The sequence below is a fragment of the Mycetomoellerius zeteki genome, unplaced genomic scaffold (assembly GCF_001594055.1).
Source record: "Mycetomoellerius zeteki isolate Tzet28-1 unplaced genomic scaffold, Tzet1.0 scaffold210, whole genome shotgun sequence".
Lineage (NCBI taxonomy): Eukaryota > Metazoa > Arthropoda > Insecta > Hymenoptera > Formicidae > Mycetomoellerius > Mycetomoellerius zeteki.
This window is the reverse complement of record NW_017257066.1, coordinates 70,609-90,955: the sequence shown is the minus strand read 5'-3', so window position 1 is coordinate 90,955 and position 20,347 is coordinate 70,609. Positions and strand designations below refer to the sequence as shown.

The window sequence follows — 20,347 nt, the reverse complement described above, 5'->3', positions numbered from 1 at the left end:
ATATTTCAATCGTTGATCATATAAAAATTAATAATGTCCTACATGTTTCGGCTACATGATTGAGCCTTCTTTAGAAACAAAAAAAACTTCTTACAAAATTATTGTTATAATATTTTTACAAAATTCTTTTATAATTAATTTTATTTGAATATGTAATTAAATAAATACAACGTAAACTAAATATTATGTGAAAAAAATATCAAATAATCAATTTTATAAAAAAAAACCTCAATAAAACCGAATAAAATCTCTAAAAAGCCATTTTGGGCTGAGCTTTTTTTAAATAAGCCCGGGTTTTTTCCAACATGATTTAGAGGCTGTCTTTACGATGTGTGTTTTGCGATTTAACATGGGGAAACAGGTTGCAATCAAATGACTGTTTTCGATCTAACAATTGTTTTCAAATCAATGAGCTCCTATTGGAAAGACGTGGCGAAGTGTTTTCATAAAGAACGACATAAACGTGACGATCTTTGTAATGGTAGCGGTTTTACTTCGCGCTCTCTTCTCAACCTTCGTCGTAATCGTAGCGATTATTCATGAGAATATAGCGCAGTAACTGTATTCTCACGGTGCAGTGACTTCAATACCGCTATAATGTGCGCTGCGCGCGTTTGAGACGCTACTCGAAGCGAAGACAGCGGAGCGCATTGTAATGCAGCCGCTCTCGCCATAATCGGCATCGCGCATTCGTATCAATGTCAATGCATCACGATCGGATAAAAATAAACATTTCATGCACACTCTCGCGAATAAGTATTAACGAAAGGATATCGAATGGTACCGTAAACCACAGTTACATTATCACAGGATGAGTAACTCCGTGAAATTTTTTCCTGTTTCTCTCATTTGCTTAAGCACGCAGTGTTAGTGACTTGTTGACTGATGAAGGAAACATAGTGATGTAAATAAAAAGATTAATAAGAGAAAAATTTATATATATAACTTTAGAATTATTTTACTTTATTTTATTTTAATGTGACTTTAATTTTAATGGCGCAAAGGAATTCTCTAATAAAGAATTTCGCATTAATTATACGGAAAATTGAGTTTTGATGAAATGAGTTTTCACATATCATGTAGCTTAAATTATAATGTGATGAACAAAAAATTTTATAGACATTATGTAGTGCGGAATCCTTTAGTTGATTTTAATATTGTTAATAAAATTATGTTAGTTCGTGCGTTTTAAATAAACTTGATTTTAACAGAGTTTTAATTTCAGCAGAATTATTTAAGCATTAAAGATCTACTTCGACCAGTATAGGCATTTTAATTTCTAGTATTGATTGTGTTCTCACATGGTACGGTCTAAAATGAGATTTTTATTGTTTAATTTAAGATTTTATAGGTCGTCAAATTATATTAAATGATTTTAAATCTGTTGTAAATGATTTAAAGAAATCTATTATTAAATCTATTATTAAAACTATGATACGATAATAATTAAATATTCTATAAAATTATTTAAAGAAATAAAATTATACATATGCAGGATTAAAGGATATTCCAGGAAAATGAATGAACATTGATTGTAAAGTTGATTGCCATTACAGTTGGGACTTTCCCAAATCGGCCAGCGAGTTTCCTTTCGAATCGTTATCCTCCGAACACGCAGTAACGCGTCTAACATAAAAGAGACACGGATGTGATTCCCGGACTTTCTCGAATTTCGTCCACACGTTTTCTATCTTTATCTCCGGTCAACGACGGAGGTGCTGTGGAAGTACGAAAATTCTCTCATGAGACCACTAAGAGCATGGTCAGTCCGGCGATGCGTTCCGAACAACACGGAGAAAGTGGGACGATGAAAGTGCGATTGAACGACTGTGTGTATGTTTGTTTTCGTATTTGTAATTGTATTAGTACCTTTATCGAGAGAATTACGCCTTTTTATCAGTTTGTTATCGAATGATAAGAATAATGATAATGGCATGATAAGCGTCGCAGATTCCTGTTCTTGATTTAACATCCTTTTATTAGGGCGTATTTTTCGGCATTATTAAAGAATATTGTTTACAAGTATTGTGTAATCATCCCATAATCTTCATTTAATTGAGAGCTACGATATATCATCAATTTGCAACTATTGTTAGCCCAGCGCGGATTGTCATTACTGAGTACGCTGTCCTTCGAACATTGAAATCTTGGTGCTCGTTGGAGTCACCGACGGCAGGTCGCCCTACTTTGTGGATGACCGGTTAAAGGAAACTCCGCTGTTCTCCCCGCGGAGGGACTTTCGAAAGAGGCAGGTGGAGTCTCAGACCTTTCACAGTAATCCTTGGTCGACTATCCTGATAAAATTACCTCGGGGAAACGGAATGGAAAGTATCTTGCTGTATTACATGATTTTAATTATGCAAATATATAAAATTTTAGGAAAGAATTCATTAGATAATTTACTAATTAATTAAAGAAAATTTTGCTTTTCGGAAAGCTCGTAAGAAGTAAGTAGAATGTTAATTCTTGATTAAAACTACTTTGTGGCATGAACAGCATGAAAATCTGGCTCATTTAAAATTCCAGAGGAAAATCTACGATTAGATTGCTCCGATTTGTTAATTACTTTTGAGAGAAACTCGATTATCATTGGGGTAAAAGTACGATAAAAGAAACAAACGGGTAATTTCGATCCTTTCACAATGCTCCTTTCACAATTTTCTTTTTCTAATAAAAGATAACTTTTTCGATAAGTATAACTTTTTCATGCGAAAGAAAACCAGTATTAAAACCCTGAAGGAAAAATTTGTTGTGTTTGTTAATTCAATGTGCCGTTAATGCAGTAAAATTCACTGCCATCAAGGTGACAGAATCTCGGAAAAGAGACAGGTAGAATTTCAATCTCCTTTCACAATGATCCTTGAGAGCTAATCGATATAGTTATATCTTTGTGCGTGGAGGATAAAAAATATTTTGTTTCCGCAAGAGTAAGCATTTTAATTCGAAAAAATTAAACTACGCGTAATTTTGCAGGAAGAGTTACAGTTAGTCGAGTTAGAGAAAAGTGCGTTGTCATCACAAGGTGAGAGGCTTTTGAAAAGCAAGCAGGTAAATGAGAATAGGCAGACGGTATTTCAATCCTTTCACAATCATCCTTGAGGCCGATTCACAACATAATTGCCATTTACCATATAAAACAGAACGGAAAGTGTCTTCCTTCCGCACAATGTAACATTTTTTATTTAATGTACTTTTTTTGCATATGGCATACTTAATATCAACAAGAATTTTTTTCCTTCTTTTTTTTGCAAAACTAAAATCAAGTGAATATGACTTACAGTTATTTATTTATTAATATTTATTTTTTATTGTGTGTGTGTATGTGTGTGTTCGTAAGTGAGTCAGTAAGTAACCTTAATATATACCACCTTGATTTTTTAGAGCAAAATTAAGGTTACTTATTGACTCACTAATTATCATACAACAAAAAATATTTTCCGATCTTATATAATCTTTCATATTATTTATGTATTCCACGTCATATATTATTACCATAAATAGCTTCTAGGCTATCATTATTGACAAAGTACCACGTTAATCTTCTATCAGAAAATTGTTCAAGTATGTCAGATTTAAGAAATTTATTCAAAAAATTTATTTAAGAAATTTATTTTTGCTAAAAATTTTTCATTTTTGTCGTGTAATTACTTTTAGCGCATTTTATGATGTAGTTTGTATATATATGTACCAATATTGAAGCGTTCTGTATTAAGATTTCTAATGGCTTTCCAATAAATCAAAAGATATCTGAAAAAAATCTTGTCGACGTTATGAGCATTTAGTCAAACCGCAAAGTGTTAAAGCTCGCTCTTCAAGACGAATAGGCCATCGAGCACATTTGCTGATGGCTTCTAGGCAGGCGGTAGCGTTCATCGCTAGAGCTGTCGCTAATGGCTAGAAAGTCCGGCCTCCGTGATTTATGCGTCGAGCTCGTTTCTCTTGTGAGAGCTCTCGCTTCCACACAGACAGGTGTATCGGAAACGGGTGAAGCCCGGAAATTGATCAACCGATCGTCGATCGCAAATTAACTGAACGGTGAGGATGCGTTACCTTGTAATTATTTGCCATCGTTAATCAGCACCGGTGTATCGACTCACAATAATTTAGCGCCTATACATCGTCAGCAAATCGCCGCCTCATTACATCGATGTATCCTTTTGTATAATATATCTTCATGCGATTTACATGAGGATCCAAAGATATAGTATGATTAATAGATTTAGTAATATGAAACCATTTATCAGTTGTTAATTTGTACAAAAAAAAACAAAACATTTATAATTGATTTAGTATTATTAGATAGTAATAATTATTACTTTAATTACTAAAGCAAATGTAATTAAAGTATCTCTTTACTGTGGAGATCTGCAACTTCCTAGCTTATAATCTCGATTTTAACGGCGACTGAATTAATAATCGTAAGGAAAGCACGAAGAGAGAGAAGAGACGATTGCTTCGTTGAAATTAAGAGGCAATAAAGTTTTCTCAAATGTCTCATAGACGATGGAAGGATGTCCAAAGTGTAGAGAGTGTGCAATCACGGCAGGTGCAGTTTTCGTGTGACTCATGGGGAATGGTGCAGCGGTAAAGTAACGCGAGACGTGCAACAGGATCTGAAAGTGAACCACTCGATTTCCGTCGCTGGTCGCGGTGAATTGTGAAGCCTTTCGTCTCGTTAACCAGACGCGATCACCTCTTCTTTCGAATATCTCAAATAGTTCCGAGAACAGTCTACCCCGCAATCCCTGGGTCGATTTATCAATTTAAAACTGTTTTAATGATCATTTTATATTGATTATTTCTGTGATTAGTATAGATTTAGATTTCATATTATGAAAATATAAAAATAACAAGAAATAAATACAAATATATTTCTAAGACAAAATGTACGTATGTGTGTGTATATGTGTGTGTTTAATATTACATTAAATGTAGAAACAAATTAAATAATAAAATCATTGCATTTGATGCTCGATTTTTTGTAATAATAACAGCGCAGACTGTTGACTGAAAACGAAAAACTTCGAAAAATATACGGAGTCAATTAAGGCTTCATGATGTCATTGGAGCGCATATATTTCCGGGTACTGTGTGTGCCGAAAGAGACCGTATACTTTTTCGTTTTTGTCATCTCGGCCGCAACGAATTGAGAGCCGAAACGAACCAAACCGGAGAACTTTCACTTCACCTGGTGAGGTCATCGTCAGTCCTTAAATATTCGCCGGCATGACGCTTCACTTTCATGCATGGCAACGCTTTCGAGACTTGAAAAATCGAACTGAGCGAACGAGTCGGCAAAGCGCGATCATGTTTTAACGATCTTTACGTAACTTCCTCGAAATCCTCCTCCGGGATTCCCATGAAGAAAGACAGCGGTAAAACGTCTGTTTGATCTTAGTGAAGAAAGAACTCTATAAAATGAAGAATAATCGTCTCGTTTCAAATTATTGGATTGATTTTTTAATCATGAAAAAAGTATATACGGAATTTGAATTAATTAGAGACGTTTTTATCTAGAATTCTCTACGATAAAGTATTATAAAAATGATCAATGTTGAAAAATAATTTATTAAGGTCCATTCTACCTTATGGCTTGAAAAAGAAGGCGAATTTTGGCATTTTTCCGGAAAAGTAATGAGGATACATACTTCATTGTTTTCACATGTTATTTATTATACTTTTCTCTTTAAGTTTAAATTTTATGAAGTCAATGTATTGACTGTTATAGTTTACGTAAAGTTGCTCAAGTGACAGTTTTACGTACACCAGAAAAAGTGAATTTTTTAATTTTTTCCGATTTTCTCGTGAAATCGTAGTTTCCGGGCTTTTTTTATGCGTTCTTTGATTCTGTGCAAAAAATTTTGCAATCCGTGAAGCCAATTCGGAGATATCTTTTAAAACGTAATTGTGGTATAGTAAAACAGGACGCCTTTAGGATTCCCTTAAGGCTTCAACACAATATTCTATATACTTGAGGCTATCAAATTATGCAAAAAAATTTTTCAATTTTTTGATCCCAGCAATGGACTCTTAAGTATAAATTTATAAAACATTAATTCAACCTATTTCTATTTAACGTATTATTGGTCGCAAGACTTTGTAAAATATCAATAATTCTGTAAGATTATTGATTTAATCGTGATAATCCAAGTTTCAACTAAAAATAATGAACTAATGAGTTATGCAAATCCTTATATTGACATCAACAATGAATGATCTGTACAAGTTATTAAAAGTATATAATCGTTACATGAAATCCTCACGTTTATGATATGCTTGTGCTTTTATTAAAATTCTTATAAAAAACATAATAAACATTCTTCTGTGGATTCAATTTCTTTTCAATGTTTTATCGTAAAGACAACTGTGATGACAATGGAAACTATCGTTTATAATATTTACCATTTACTGATACAGATAATTTCTGCTTAATGTAATGTCATCGAGAAAAGCGCATAACAACGAACGGGCGCAACAAATAGCCCGTAAGCTGCCAAAGAATTGTCTAGAACTGGTTACGAACGATTCTTGTTTGTTGAGAAGAATGCCCGTATAAATGATCTTATGGCTGCGCCGTAACAAGCAAATGTTCACCGCATTTGCATTCGCCATACTGATGAATTTATTTCCTACGTTAAAAGTTGAAACTAAAAGAGCATTTATGTACGAATACAAAATTCCGCTTGTAAAAATCACAACATTGCGGTCATATTAACTAGAGAATTATTTTAAAAATTCTAATATAAATTACAATTTATTGCAAAAATTATAATATAAATTTGAGAAAAAATGATAACAAGAAAAATTACTACATAGAATGAAAAAAAGTTTTTAATTTCTAAATTTTCTGATCGGATAAATTTTATATTTTCTATAATATATTTTCTATAATTTTCACTATTTTAGATATAATTTTATGCTTTTATCCTTTTATCTTTGGTTTTAAGTTTTTGTTTAAGTATATTTATGCAATTATTTAATTTGTAAAATTTAATCGAATTTGAGAAAACCTGTCTCCAAAAACCAAAAAAAAGCAGAGAAGCTCAGACACGCAACACAAGTATAAACACATCGTGATTAATAAATCACTATATGCGCGCATGAAGAAGATGACCTGAAGACCGTCCTATTGCAAGGAATTCTACGAGTCAGTGGAAATGCATTTCGTCCCCCCCTCGTCAGCATGGTCGTCGAGCCTTGGTGTCAGTGAAGGTTAGGTATGGGTTCTTGCTCGGTGTCTGGTGACCCGGTTTGTACGACTGTCTCTGTGCTTGAACCGCTTGAACGTTGTTAATTCTCTGGAGAAGTCTTATACCGATAAATTTCATATAGGATATTTTGTATTTTTTTACCTTTTTCCTCACCTTCATTCAAAAGAGTAATTTTTTTTTATTTAAACTTAAAATTCGACAACTATTTTTTACGTAATAAATAAATTTCATATCTTGATCACATATTGATTATGTGCTGAAAAAAAGACAAATGCGATAAATGTAACAGTAAAAATATATTAATGAAGCTAAAAATTAAACGAAAAATCATATTCTATTTGTTATATTCAATCTTAAAGTCGTAAAATAATTTGGACAATTAATTTTTGTATTCAGAAATTTTTTCAATTTTTTCATAAATCTTGGAAAGTGAAGATATATGTTCTACTTTATATACTTTGTTTTAAATATGGTATATTAATAAATCTTTGTTTTTTGTAAAATCTCAATTATTTTAATATATAGATTTATTTGCTTTAAAACTAATTACATTTGAATGTAATCATTTATTCTGCTTTTTGAAAATAGTTCTTCGTATGTGAATATTCACATTTTTTAGTCTTTGAAAAAGAAGCATTAAATCAAGGTGGATTCTCATTGTAAGATTTAACCACCAGTTTTTATTGAATGTCTGCGTCCCGATTATACGACCGTCAGGTGCAATGTATTAATATCAGTGTCTGGCGAGTTTGCGATCGTGTCACTGCTTTATCGTGCTGAGAATAAAATTTGTCTTTGCCATTTGCGCGCATTTCTCCCGACCTTCTTCGTGTACCGTTTTATTGCCTTATGATAATTCCCTACAACTCTTCATGTATTTTACGAAGAAGTCTAGCCTACCATTTCCCTTTTTCAGACTGATAGATATTGCAATAGGCAAGACATATTGCGTAAGAATGTATACAGTAATATTGTGCTCGCCGAGTAAAATAAATGAAAATTATTTTTTACTTTTATATTATTTTTAATTAATAATTATTGCTTATAATTATTTAATAATTATAATTTTTTAACTGAAAATTAGGAAATAATATTTTACGACTGGTAAAGATTTCGTAAGACACTACTGTATGATAGTTAACAAGAACGCAAAAAAGAGGTTTACGAGGCAATCGCGAGTATTCCTGGCATGCATAGACTGTCCGCTTTTATTTTTCCGGTAACTACAACGTGCGTACACAACATGAGTTGCGAGAGTTGTCGCTCTGTTCCGCCTTCTACTTTGTTCGAACTTTCAAAGATATTAGAATATTCTAACCACGTAATTCGAGAAATTCTGATAATTCAGCAATCGCATGCTTGTATTCATTACATATATAATCCACAGTCATGAACTGCAACATCAAAAACGTGAATAAAAGTATGTTTACAGTATGTATCGGAAAAGAGAAAATAAAAATCTAGACAGAGTTCAATATTCCAAATGTTTAAATTTAAAAAATTATAATATATATAGACTTACAAACATATTTTGAATTATAATTATGGGTGAAAATTTAATAAATTAAATAATATAAAATACAAATTAATACAAAAAATGAAAATATAAAATTAAAACTCAAAAGAAGAAAGTGCTTATAGATAAAAAAGTTATTAATTTGTAAGATATTAAATTTTAAGAAAAATGGTTAAATCATAAATAAGATGGTGTGAAAAAAGCGCTCGCAACGAAGCAGCTGTAATTATTCGCAAAACCGCATGTTTCCTGGCCGCGGTTAATTACTCTTCGAAGGATTAATCATGTCAGGTGTGATGTACACGCATAAGAAGAATGCGTGTCTTGTTAGGATTTCATTTATTTTAGGTTATCTATATTGTCGCTAATTCTCAGCAATAGAATAAAATATCGTATTATTAATATGTTTTATGTAAATGTAAATTTTTTAAAAACAAAAATTTCAAAATGAATTTCTCTCACAGAAAAATATTATAATTTCAAATTAAAAGTATATTTATCATTATTTATCACTTTGACGTGTGTAAGAATAAATAAACTAATTACTTATATCACAATAAGATTTGACTTCAATTATGGGATAACTTTGAGAGATGTTCAGTTCCTTGTTATTTTTTTGTACACACAAAGTTGAAACAGCAATCCAGCTTGTCGTGTATAATTTATTGCCAAGAATTAAGTTATAATTGGGGATACTTGCAACTATTTGCGCACTTGATTAATTAAAATCTTTAATGATTTCAACGACTGCATGTTCGTAGAGATGCAAAACATCTACCAATTTTCTGTTCTTGTTACGTTCTTCGGCTGCTCTCGAATGCACATTCTCGTAATCGTGTCGCAACTGTTACCGCGCGCGCGATCAGTTGCTCTCCGGCTTTCCTCGGCAATTATATGAACTGAGGAAGAGGGATCTAACAAAAGTCGACTCTAAAGGCCTTCGCAAGACTTTCTTGAGATTATGGACTTTCTACTAGCTAAATCTCGATTGCTCGACATTGAGAATGATATTATGGTTGAGTGACATGAACAGTGGACGCTGTGATTTGAACAGTATATTAGCAATATTGTATTGTTTTTTAAGCTATATACTTACTGAATATTTTTAGATTTTTATAATTTTGATATTATCTTATATCTATGTGAAACTGTCATGTATAAAACATTTAACTTAAATACTTTCGTGTTTATTATCAATATATTCACGTATATTGTTAACAGTTTGCAATTATTTATTTATTTTTTATATTTTATAATATAAAATTATATTCTTACATTTATAATCGTAATTTAAGATGTATAATGACAGAAAAATTAAATTTAAGAAAAAATTATTATAAGAATTAAAATAATTATTTGTATTATTTATTAAAAATTTAATTAGGTTATTAAAATTATTATTTTATCGTGAATATGTAAAGTTTATATTTAAAGAATATTTCAAATTCTGTTAACAATTATTTAAAATTTCTTACCAATTTAGAAAAGAAACGAATTACTGTGCGAAAATAACATGGTGAGATTATTGTTGCACAAAAGGTATCTTGTTACATAGCAAGGAAACTTATAATAGCATAGTTGGTCTGGAGAGAAAGGAATCGTTGGCGTAAGCAGGATCTACTACACCGAACGTCATTATTTTGCATCTCTACTGTTTTACATTAAAGGTAAAATTATAAAATAAATAAAAAAATACATTGCTTATTTAGATATCAGAATAACGATATTTTACGTTTATTAGATATTAAAGTAACGATCGCTCTAACATCCATGTACATCCGAATACATGTGGCTTTCTCCATATATATTAGAAAGCGTATATACATATATTGTATATTTACAGCTCATCTCAGATATATCTTTCCAAGAGAACTTAACACATATATCGATGTTAACAATTATTTAAAAAAAAATACAAAATTAATCAATTTTTAAATTATCTCCTATGGAATTATATTGTTAGAATTTTATTTTTACTCTAAAATACTTATTAATTCTTAGTAAAAATAAATAGCTTATAGAAATTATTGATCCACAAATGCTAAATAGATTGTTTTTTATTTACGTAGAAAGGAGATACTTCTAACAACATACGTTTTATAAAGTATTGATAAATTCTCTTTAATCCTCAATTTCGCAATTATTTTGTATAGAGATCATCAATTTTTTTCGGGTTCAGATTAATTTTATAGATATTTGCTGCGTATCCGAAACTAACATTTTTTTTTATAAATAAATTCTTTATTTATTATTATATTAATTAATTAACGTCCCAAAGCTTAGATTATATATTTTAAATCTACACTTAGAGAAAAAAAAGCACTTTTTGTAGTGATGGCAACTATATAAGTGACAATTACAAATTTTATATGTAGAATTAATGTATATAGTTGAAAAAATTTTCTATAATTATTGTAGTTAAAATTTAAGATTAGTTACAAGAACTAATAACTAATTTAACTTTAGTTGGAATAATTCTAAAATAATTTATTCAACCTTTATATGTATATGTATATGTGTACATTAATTCTACATTCTATAAAACTTGTATAGTCGTTACTATTATAAAAAAAGCTTCTCTTTTTCTGATGTATATTCAAGGGAGGATGTTATAATATAAATAAATTCGATCGGTCAACTAGCATAATCGCGCATTAAACTCACCAGCACATATCCAGAAGCACAGCGTCGCCGCCACGACAGGCCACCAAGCCGACATCGCGCTACATCGATGAGACACGATGACGATGATCTGCGAGAAATCCTGGCGTCACTCCATTCGACACGTTTTATCCGATTCGCACTCCGATCTCACTCGAGTCGTCTCGATGTTCACAGATCACTCGATATTTACAAGATACGCGCACCTCATCGATCTTAACACAATCATCTGTCTAATCTTTATTCATTAGAAGAAATTACTATCTATTCATCGACTATCAGATCCAAATATGGTACTTTGAAGAGGTCTAATTTGGTGTAAAAGTCAGTATCTCTAGCAAATGCATAGAAATAATTGTCCAGTTTCAAGATAATACTGAAAATTGTTGATAAAGGCAGTGATCTTTTTACCGCATGCGTTATTATTACGCCACGTTTATCACTATTATCATCTTTTTCGTTAATCACACAAATTTCTCTTTGCGCATTTTTTTATTTTTTTATTTTTGTGCTTTTGGACAAATTTACATCTTCTACGCACCTATTTGGTGCACATTCTCTCATTTTTATTCCGATCAGATCTTTCAAACATACGAGCTAACTCAAAAGTAAATATGAAAATGTCACTGGAATTTCCGACGTCGCGTTTACATCGTACATGATTCTTCCAAGGTCCTTCGGCGAACCAACGGTAGTCTCGCTACCTTCTCTCAATTCTCTATAATAGTTATTTATTATTTAATTTAGTTATTAAAGTTTTTTTCTAATATTTTTTACTATTATGTTAATCAGTCCAATTAATATATATTATTTTAATCAATTATTATTATTTCGATATTAATGTCATATTCATTGAAGGTCAATTAATTTTTTGAGATGTTGCTTACAAATCGGTTGGTAGTCTATCTTCTTTACAAGTCTTCTCAAGACGGGCTTGGGCGCACCGTGGTGTGTAAAGACATCACGGTCCCAGGGATTGCTAAGGATCCCTCAACCGTCAAAGCGAATATAATTCTTCAAAGAATCCACTGGAGATCTGGACACTTGTGTCTCCTTCGTAGATAACAAATTTCACATCACTATGATTTGCACATCATCGAGTGAAATAACGAAGGCACATCAGGGAACCGACTGAAGAACAAGTTTGACGGCTGGCGAACGGAGAGCCGACGCGACTGTGGGGCCGCAACGTTGCGACCTGTTCCTCGACCGTACTCGGTAAATCGGTACAGTGACGTATATCAGTATGGGCCCCAGTATAGGATTACGGGTTCTTGAATTCTATAGTATAAATATGTTTCACTAAGGTAATAATTTGTTAAGAAAAATGTTGACAGAGTTTGTCATATTAGAAATTGAATCGTATACCAATTTTATTTTCTTCGTTATTATTACTATTATTATATCGAAAATTGTACAAAAGTGATATTTTGGAAAACAGATCTTAAAAAGGACTATCGTAGAAAGTCATTTGAAAACAATAATAAAATTTCTCAAGAATATTTTACAAAAAACGAATCTTTTTTTATAATGCGTAATGTAACTAATATAATTATATGTATATTTTACATAAAAATTCTATTTTGATATTATTTATTTTTAATTCGTTAATTTTTATATTTTACTAATTAGTTAATATTACCGAATAATTTCAATGTCTCGAATACTTGAAACTTCAAAAATAAAGTTGATCCGGTAGCGCCGCCATCACCGTCATCGTACAAGCCGCAATATTGCCGACTGGAGAAAATAAACCGCCAGTGGCGTAGAATTTCATATTTAAAATTAATTCAATGGCGCATTCATCGTGAAATCAACGAAGCATAATTTTTAGAAATCGAAAAAGATTCTAAATATAATTTCTTCATTTCTCTCTCTCTCTCTCTCTCAAATTTAATTTTACTGTTTATGAAAAATTTATATTGTTAGGTTCAAGAGATTATTTTCTTATTTAAGTTAGTTTGGACTTCAATTTGTAGCATTTTAATATATAGAAGAAAGGTAAAAAATAGTTTTTTTCAATTTTATAAGTTAATTATTGAATTAATTAGTTTTGGATATATTTAACTTGATTAAATTTAGTTTTATTTCTCTTAAAATAAAAAATTCACGAGAAAAATTTAAAATACAAAACACTTATATGTATATGCTAGAAAACAAAGCTTCGTGCAAATCTCTTAAAAGAGAACAATGAAGTTATCCGTAGATCGCAACCAAGGATCACTTTCCATCAATCTTTCGAGAAATAAATATAACCCATTTTGGTATAAAGAAGCAAATATTTAATCTTCTTAATCTGGTTTTCAAAATTAATTGTTAATATTGCGATTTTAGTACGATGTAATGGATGAATTCATAAATACACAACAGGGACATAAATATGGTACCTGTTTATCCTTCTCGGTGATGGGCCGTAAAAACTTTCGAATCTCGGTAATTATACAAATCAATCGACGAATCCTTTAACCAGTCACTTTTAATCAATGAATCTATTAATAAGTAACTGTCTTCTCTATACAACGCATATGCATCAATTCCTTCTGCTTTTGCGCTAAATTCGTAGGTAATTATAACTATATATATAATACAAAAGAATCTATAAATATAAATATATAGTATGATAATACTGTGTGTGTTTGTATATCCGTGCGTATCTGTGCGTATCGTGTGTCCGTATCGTATATGTGCGTTTTCTATCGCATACAATTTGCGATTCCGTTGACTAATTAACAGAACTTGTCTGTCGAGGTGTGCACAATTAGCGCCTCCCCGGAAGCGGGCGATGCGCCCATCAGTATTATGTCGTCGAAGAGAAAATACTCAACGATTTCCGACACGAAGGATTCAAAGACTTTCCTTTCGCGACGAGATAAGAATCGGATTACTCGACATGCTTCAATAGTACCATCGGATTTGATTAATGTCGCAAGGGATTATGAGGGCGATGAATTCACAGTACTCCAGGATAGTCCTTTGCGAAAGCCGCGCAATATTGAAAATGAAGTAGATTATTGCAGATTTTCTTATTATAGGTATTGATTTGATCTTTTTATTAATGTAAAAATATAACACAAAACATGAAAATAGTGATAGAACGTATTTTTATTGATTTTAATTTAAAAAATGTAATTAAAATTTTTTTTTTTTTTGTTACTTTTGGTTTTTGCAAATATTAGTTAAAATTGATTTATTCATCATATTATTATTTTTTATTTTATTTTATTGTAAAATTTATAATTAAAGAGGAAAGAGAGAATTATGATAGAAGAATTGAAGGAAGATTAATTTATTATAGAACAGATGGCTTTCAAGATGCTGTTCTGGTGAAAGATGTAGGCGTATCCTGCAACCTTTTAAACAAAAATACGGTCAAATCTGATATATCAATTTCAGGAGTTGAAAACTATCTCATTAAACAGCTTAAACTCGAGTACAATGAATTATCGAATATTACAAGAAAACTAAATATGTATATCAAGGATATTTTGAATAACTTATTATTGAGATGCAGAAGAAAAGAGCAATTTCATGAAAAATTGGTATAAAATTTATCATTTTGACTTAATTTGAGTCAATTTTTAAAACAAATTTTAATTTAAATATATATATATATACATTAAATAGAACGTATTTAATTAGGACGTGTATTCTGTTAAAGATATATTAAATATACAGGTTTCATTTTAAGTGATATGGTCGATTATCTCGCGAATCGATGATTTTATTGAAAAATTTTTCGAACGAAAGTTGCATGACTTGAAGGGGGACACATGATGGAAATGTGGACTTGACCTTGAGTGACCTTGTCAAAATCAGGTCAAGGTCATTGTTGTTTTAAATGGAAATCTCTATTTTTTATTACATATTCTTGTAGCTTATCTCGAGAGTTTTCCAAAATACTATAATTAAGTTTATTTTCGAGAATATTATAATTAAGTACTTTTCGAGGCACTAAAAATTCATTTTTATGTAAAAATGAAAATAAAAGATACAACCTCCAATGGGGAGGGGGGGGTCTTGATTTTGACAAATGTTATTCAGGATCCTGAATAACATTCAAGAGGTTTTAACTGTCGGTCGGACACTTTGTGTAATAATGCTGATGCCGGCGATATTGTAACTTTCAAGCCTCATAACTCGAAAAGTACTTAATGAAAATGAACTTAATTATAGTGTTTTGGAAAGCTCTCGAGATAAGCTACAAGAATATGTAATAAAAAATAGGGATTTCCATTTAAAAAAACATTAATGACTTTGACTTGATTTTGACAAGGTCAAGTCCACATTTCCGTCATGTGTCCCCATTTAAGCCATGCAATTTTCGTTCGAAAGATTTTTCATTAAAATCATCGATTCCCGAGATAATCGACCATATCACTTAAAATGAAACACCCTGTATATACTTGTATATATCTTTACTTATCTTAAGAATTTAACGACCTATTTAATTTAATAATTAAAATTAAAACCGGTTGTTGCAACTTTCTCTAAAGAACTTTTATTACAGCATGTAGCTTCGAAGCATGTAATGACAACACAATGTACAGATGAAATAGGAAATCCCTGCTTAAAAATAAGATCTCGCTATGATACAAAGAGAAAATGTGGATCATCCAATATTGATTTAAATAAAAGTTTTGTTAGAAAGGAAATTACTCGAAAGAAAATGCATGGTAATATCTATTATATATTATATTATAGCTACAATAAAATCGTTTTGCATATCTTTTATTTATTTTATAAATAAGAATAAGAATTATTAATTATTGAATAATTAATATGAATAATAAATAATTAATTATTATTTATTTTAATATGTAAGAATCTTTATTGTTATAAAACGTAAATTCTACATTTCTTCATAGGAAATAATAATACAGAAAAGCGATGTGTGGAGTTTAATAAAGCTTTCGCGAAAGGATTTCTCGAACTCTCGTCGAAATGCAGTGGCGTGTTGCTAAGTAATTATCTGATAATGAAAAGAGAGAAAGTATCTAGTAATGCGTCGAAGGCTCGTTTACGTAAAACCGAAAATTTCTCGCTCTCTGGTAAATTGTGCGAGGATCGTGCAACAGATAGATCTCGTAAATGCTTTTACGCAAGCAAATGCAATTCTCTTCACCAATTGGCAGGAAATATCCAAACAAAAAAATTGCAGATCCAAAAGTGCGTTTACCGTTAACACTTCCGAGTCGCGACGAACAGTCAATCGTATTTGACACGCAATCGGAGAAAGCTGGATTCGAAGACGGATCTGATAAATTATGATTATATTTTATATTAAATTATTATTTTTTATCATATTTTTGTTATTTTACTTTTAATATGTTTTATTATTAAAATAAATATAATATTTATTGAATATAGTAATTCTTCATTTTAAATTATAAAAATATATGCTTTTTGAAATTTTTAATTTACTTTATAATTTTGGGTAGGGTGTTATAAGTTGAAGTTTAAGCTATCCCTCTATTTGAAAATCACTATTCTCGAAATCTCGACCTATCACAAAAAGACTAATCGATTAATTTAATATTCAACATATAAAACATACAATATTCAAGATCGTCTTAAGTTCTGTCTTGAGGTGTCACGAACCAATCAGAGGGCCGCGTTGGCGTCTTAAGACATTACTTAAGACGATCTTGAAATAAGAACCGACTATGAATACCGGGCCTCATGTTTAACGTTTCACAGTTGGTAGTCCTTCTGCATTATGAACAGTCCATAAACGGAGAGGGCAGAGATTTGGAAAGAGAGATTGTTCAACTGCACACACTATAGGGCTGTTCTTTTTGGCTGAACTTTTGCACCAGTTCATCTTTCTTCTTTTTTTTCCTCCTGAAGAGAAGAGGAAAAAAGATAAATTGATGCAAAAGTTCAGCCAAAAAGAACAGGCCTCATGTTATCTCTTCCACCTAAAGTCCTATAGCGTTTTCGTGATCGATGACGGTCACATGCTTTACTTTGATTTCTGATTGGATGAGATTATGATACTTTCGGGTCAAACATGGATTAACCGAATCGGGTCGGGTTCAAACCCACTTCATTCGAAAACGCTACTAGATAAATCAAGGAAGGCGACAAATGGGATCGATAATCAAAAAATCGATATATAAATCGCCATCATTTTATTTTACCATGGACCAATCAGAACGCATAAATGTAGTATCACCTGCATCACACTTGTATTACATATATATCAAAATGTTGAAGTAAGGTTAAGCTCTTTTTGAAAACAAAAGTTGCAATAACACTGCTGCAACATTACAGCAACATCCCTATAAACGCATAATATTATTTAATATGAAGTAATATTTTAGGCATATTCTTAGAATATTAAATGTAACATTTAAATAATATTTTAATTAACTAAATATTAACTAAAATTATAATATTACATGATATTCTCGAAATATTAATGAAAGATTATATGTCCACTCGTGATAATATTATATGATTATTAAAAGTAACATTTATTTAATGTTACTGTAATATCGTATAAACATTAAAAAGTATTACAACAGAATTTACTTTAATTTGTAAAACTGTTACATCCGTTCAGTATAAGTATGCGTTTAAAAATTGAAAATGATTTTGGCGCGCAGTTGTAGAATTGGATATGTACTTAAAATCACGTCGAAACGTTTTTTTTTTTAGCACAAGATGCAGTATAGACTGATAAGAACTTTTCTGGATTGCGAATTCAAATTGTACAAAATTAAAAATAATTAATATTTATAAGTACCTTAATAATATTTTAGGAATATTAAGATATAATATCTAAGATATTATATAAGTGGACATATAACCTCTATAAAATACTCTCGTAATATTAAAAAAATATTTATGGTATTCTCGAAATATTATATTATTTTAATTTTTTTTAATAATATCTATATAACATTCTAGGAATATTTTGCGCTTATAGAGATTGAATGTTATAGTAATATTACAATGATATTGCTGCAAATTTTGTGTTGTATTAGGTAGGAACGTAATTGTGCATTGGACTCAACAGATGACTCTCGTCACGATATACGCGAACCTTCCGCTCTATCTAATTCTCTTTTGTTCAAGACTAGTTCAGAATTCTTCGAAAAAAAAAAAAAAAAACACCTTATTTTATGACTATAAATTTTGAATAATATCAATAGAAACGAATACTTTTGAAATTTTACATCTGTAGAAATGTATAGATTTATGTCTAAATTATATAATAAAATATATTTTAAAAACAATGAATTATAAAAATGCAGTATTAATAAGTTGGACAAAACGAGATTACAAAGGTTATGTTATAACCTACAATATGCAATATATAACCAACCTATTTCAAATCTTGTAACATCAAATTCGTTTATTTTTTGTCTTTATAATTGGGAATCACGATATTGATATGATTTCGGACAATGGGCAGGGCAGAGTTTGGAAAAACCTTAAAATAAATGATAAAGATTATGTGATCTGTTTTATAAAGGAAAATGAATCATGGAAAGTTTTTTTAACAGATCTAATAGAAATTTGGATGGAGACTCTGACAGACGAAACTATATTTCACAAATGTCAGGTACTACGAATCGTCTCAATTCTATCTCATATGAGTGTATTACGCATATAAATTGAAATTTTTTGTTCATCAACAAATGTGAATCATGAAAGAAAAATATAGATTGAAATTTATTTTACAAATAATAATAATATTTTTCAGTTTTCTGAATGAGAAAATCATATTATATTATAAATACTCATATATAATGAAACATGTTAATTTGTAGATCATGAATCCTCTTTTAAATCTTGAGGTTTTTGACTGGAAGCAACTGGTACTGGATATATTGAATGATATCCCTCAATACGTGCATGCAAACGTTTTAGAAGTTACAACATATCGAATAGAATTGCGAAAGGATAAAGATTTTATAAAATTGAAATTTTCGTTGGATCTTCTCAAAGGAACGTTACAGCAATTTTGGGAAAATGTGACTATACCTCTCTGCTCGTCATCAGTGGAACTGATTCGCCGGCACAAGATTCTGCTAGATCTGGTTAAACAGAAGGATGAAGAGATAGCGGAATATAAAGCTGAAGGCGCAGAGTTAATTAGGAGTACGCGTTTTTTGCAGTGTGCGATATGGTACCATTTTAAAGTTGAAAGTTAAACATTATTTATATTCCCTGTATGTAGAGTATATCGCTACGAAACCATTCACTGAAGAATTGTTTCACACTGATGATGCTGGATCAACTGATTTTATAAATACTTTCCAATCCGTGATTCGTTTTTATAATGAAATAACCTTGTTAAAGTCACATGCAAAACTAGAAGTATCTTCAAACAACGCAAGGTACAATAAGACATGTCATAAAGAATATACCAAATATTTATTGCATTTGCTATTCATTTTAGTGGCACTAATGACCCAAAGATGGATGGAAATGTTCCTCTTGATTCGTCAAAGAACGATTCTGTACAGAAGCTAAGGCAAGATGAATTGAATAATAAACAAGGACCTTCAAAAGTTGAAGAGTACAAAGCAAATCTTTCTAGCAAAGCTCCAATTTTGAAAATAAGTAGTACATCTCACACGATAAGTAAGAAAAGGAATAAAAAAACCTTGAATGATTTCATAATGTAATTATGAAATTACTAAATCACTAATAATAAATAACCTAATATTTTACTGCAACCCAGATAGCAAAATGTTTGTAGTCTTCTAAGAGACTGTCAGTAGATTCGAGCAGAAAATGATGACAGTCTGCTATCAGCTGCGTCCGCATTAGGCTTGTGTTTTGTTAACATCGCCTATCGACATGAAGGCAAATTGTTGGCAAAAACTGAGCAGCTGACATTATCTGATTCTGTTATACTTTTTTCTAATAGTCTGTCAACAGTATTATGTATCTAATTCTGTAACAATTCTGTTACTATTTTGTTGGCATAGTGTGTAGCAGACAT

General features: G+C 30.7%; 3 protein-coding genes across 3 annotated transcripts in view; 2 read left to right on the top strand and 1 right to left on the bottom strand.

Annotated features, from left to right (window-relative positions):
* Cad96Ca (tyrosine kinase receptor Cad96Ca) overlaps positions 1-12,546 on the bottom strand; it is a 21,401-nt gene extending 8,855 nt beyond the window's left edge. Inside the window, exons 1-2 of the mRNA XM_018447715.1 lie at positions 12,276-12,546; positions 11,392-12,106 (exon numbers count right to left, since the gene is read on the bottom strand). Of these exons, the coding sequence (XP_018303217.1) occupies positions 11,392-11,446 (55 nt within the window). The 5' untranslated portion in view covers positions 11,447-12,106; positions 12,276-12,546. The remainder of the gene's footprint in view (positions 1-11,391; positions 12,107-12,275) is intronic.
* A 2,135-nt stretch (positions 12,547-14,681) lies between these two features.
* On the top strand, positions 14,682-16,637 carry LOC108722556 (uncharacterized). Its single transcript, XM_018447726.1, has 3 exons — positions 14,682-14,927; positions 15,896-16,061; positions 16,254-16,637. Exons 1-3 carry the CDS (start codon positions 14,856-14,858, stop codon positions 16,568-16,570), a joined length of 555 nt encoding a protein of 184 aa, XP_018303228.1. The 5' UTR covers positions 14,682-14,855; the 3' UTR covers positions 16,571-16,637.
* Positions 16,638-18,632: 1,995 nt separating this feature from the next.
* On the top strand, positions 18,633-19,604 carry LOC108722544 (uncharacterized). Its single transcript, XM_018447710.1, has 3 exons — positions 18,633-18,958; positions 19,167-19,497; positions 19,579-19,604. The coding sequence occupies exons 1-3, from the start codon at positions 18,788-18,790 to the stop codon at positions 19,602-19,604; spliced, it is 528 nt and encodes a 175-aa protein (XP_018303212.1). The 5' UTR covers positions 18,633-18,787.
* Positions 19,605-20,347: the final 743 nt, after the last annotated feature.

Coding starts and splice junctions, on each gene's coding strand:
- LOC108722556 (XM_018447726.1), top strand. CDS start 14,856: ATGTATATCAAGGATATTTTGAATAACTTATTATTGAGATGCAGAAGA. Junction 14,928..15,895: donor AGCAATTTCATGAAAAATTG/GTATAAAATTTA, acceptor CTTTTATTACAG/CATGTAGCTTCGAAGCATGT. Junction 16,062..16,253: donor TACTCGAAAGAAAATGCATG/GTAATATCTATT, acceptor ATTTCTTCATAG/GAAATAATAATACAGAAAAG.
- LOC108722544 (XM_018447710.1), top strand. CDS start 18,788: ATGATTTCGGACAATGGGCAGGGCAGAGTTTGGAAAAACCTTAAAATA. Junction 18,959..19,166: donor CTATATTTCACAAATGTCAG/GTACTACGAATC, acceptor GTTAATTTGTAG/ATCATGAATCCTCTTTTAAA. Junction 19,498..19,578: donor AGGCGCAGAGTTAATTAGGA/GTACGCGTTTTT, acceptor CTGTATGTAGAG/TATATCGCTACGAAACCATT.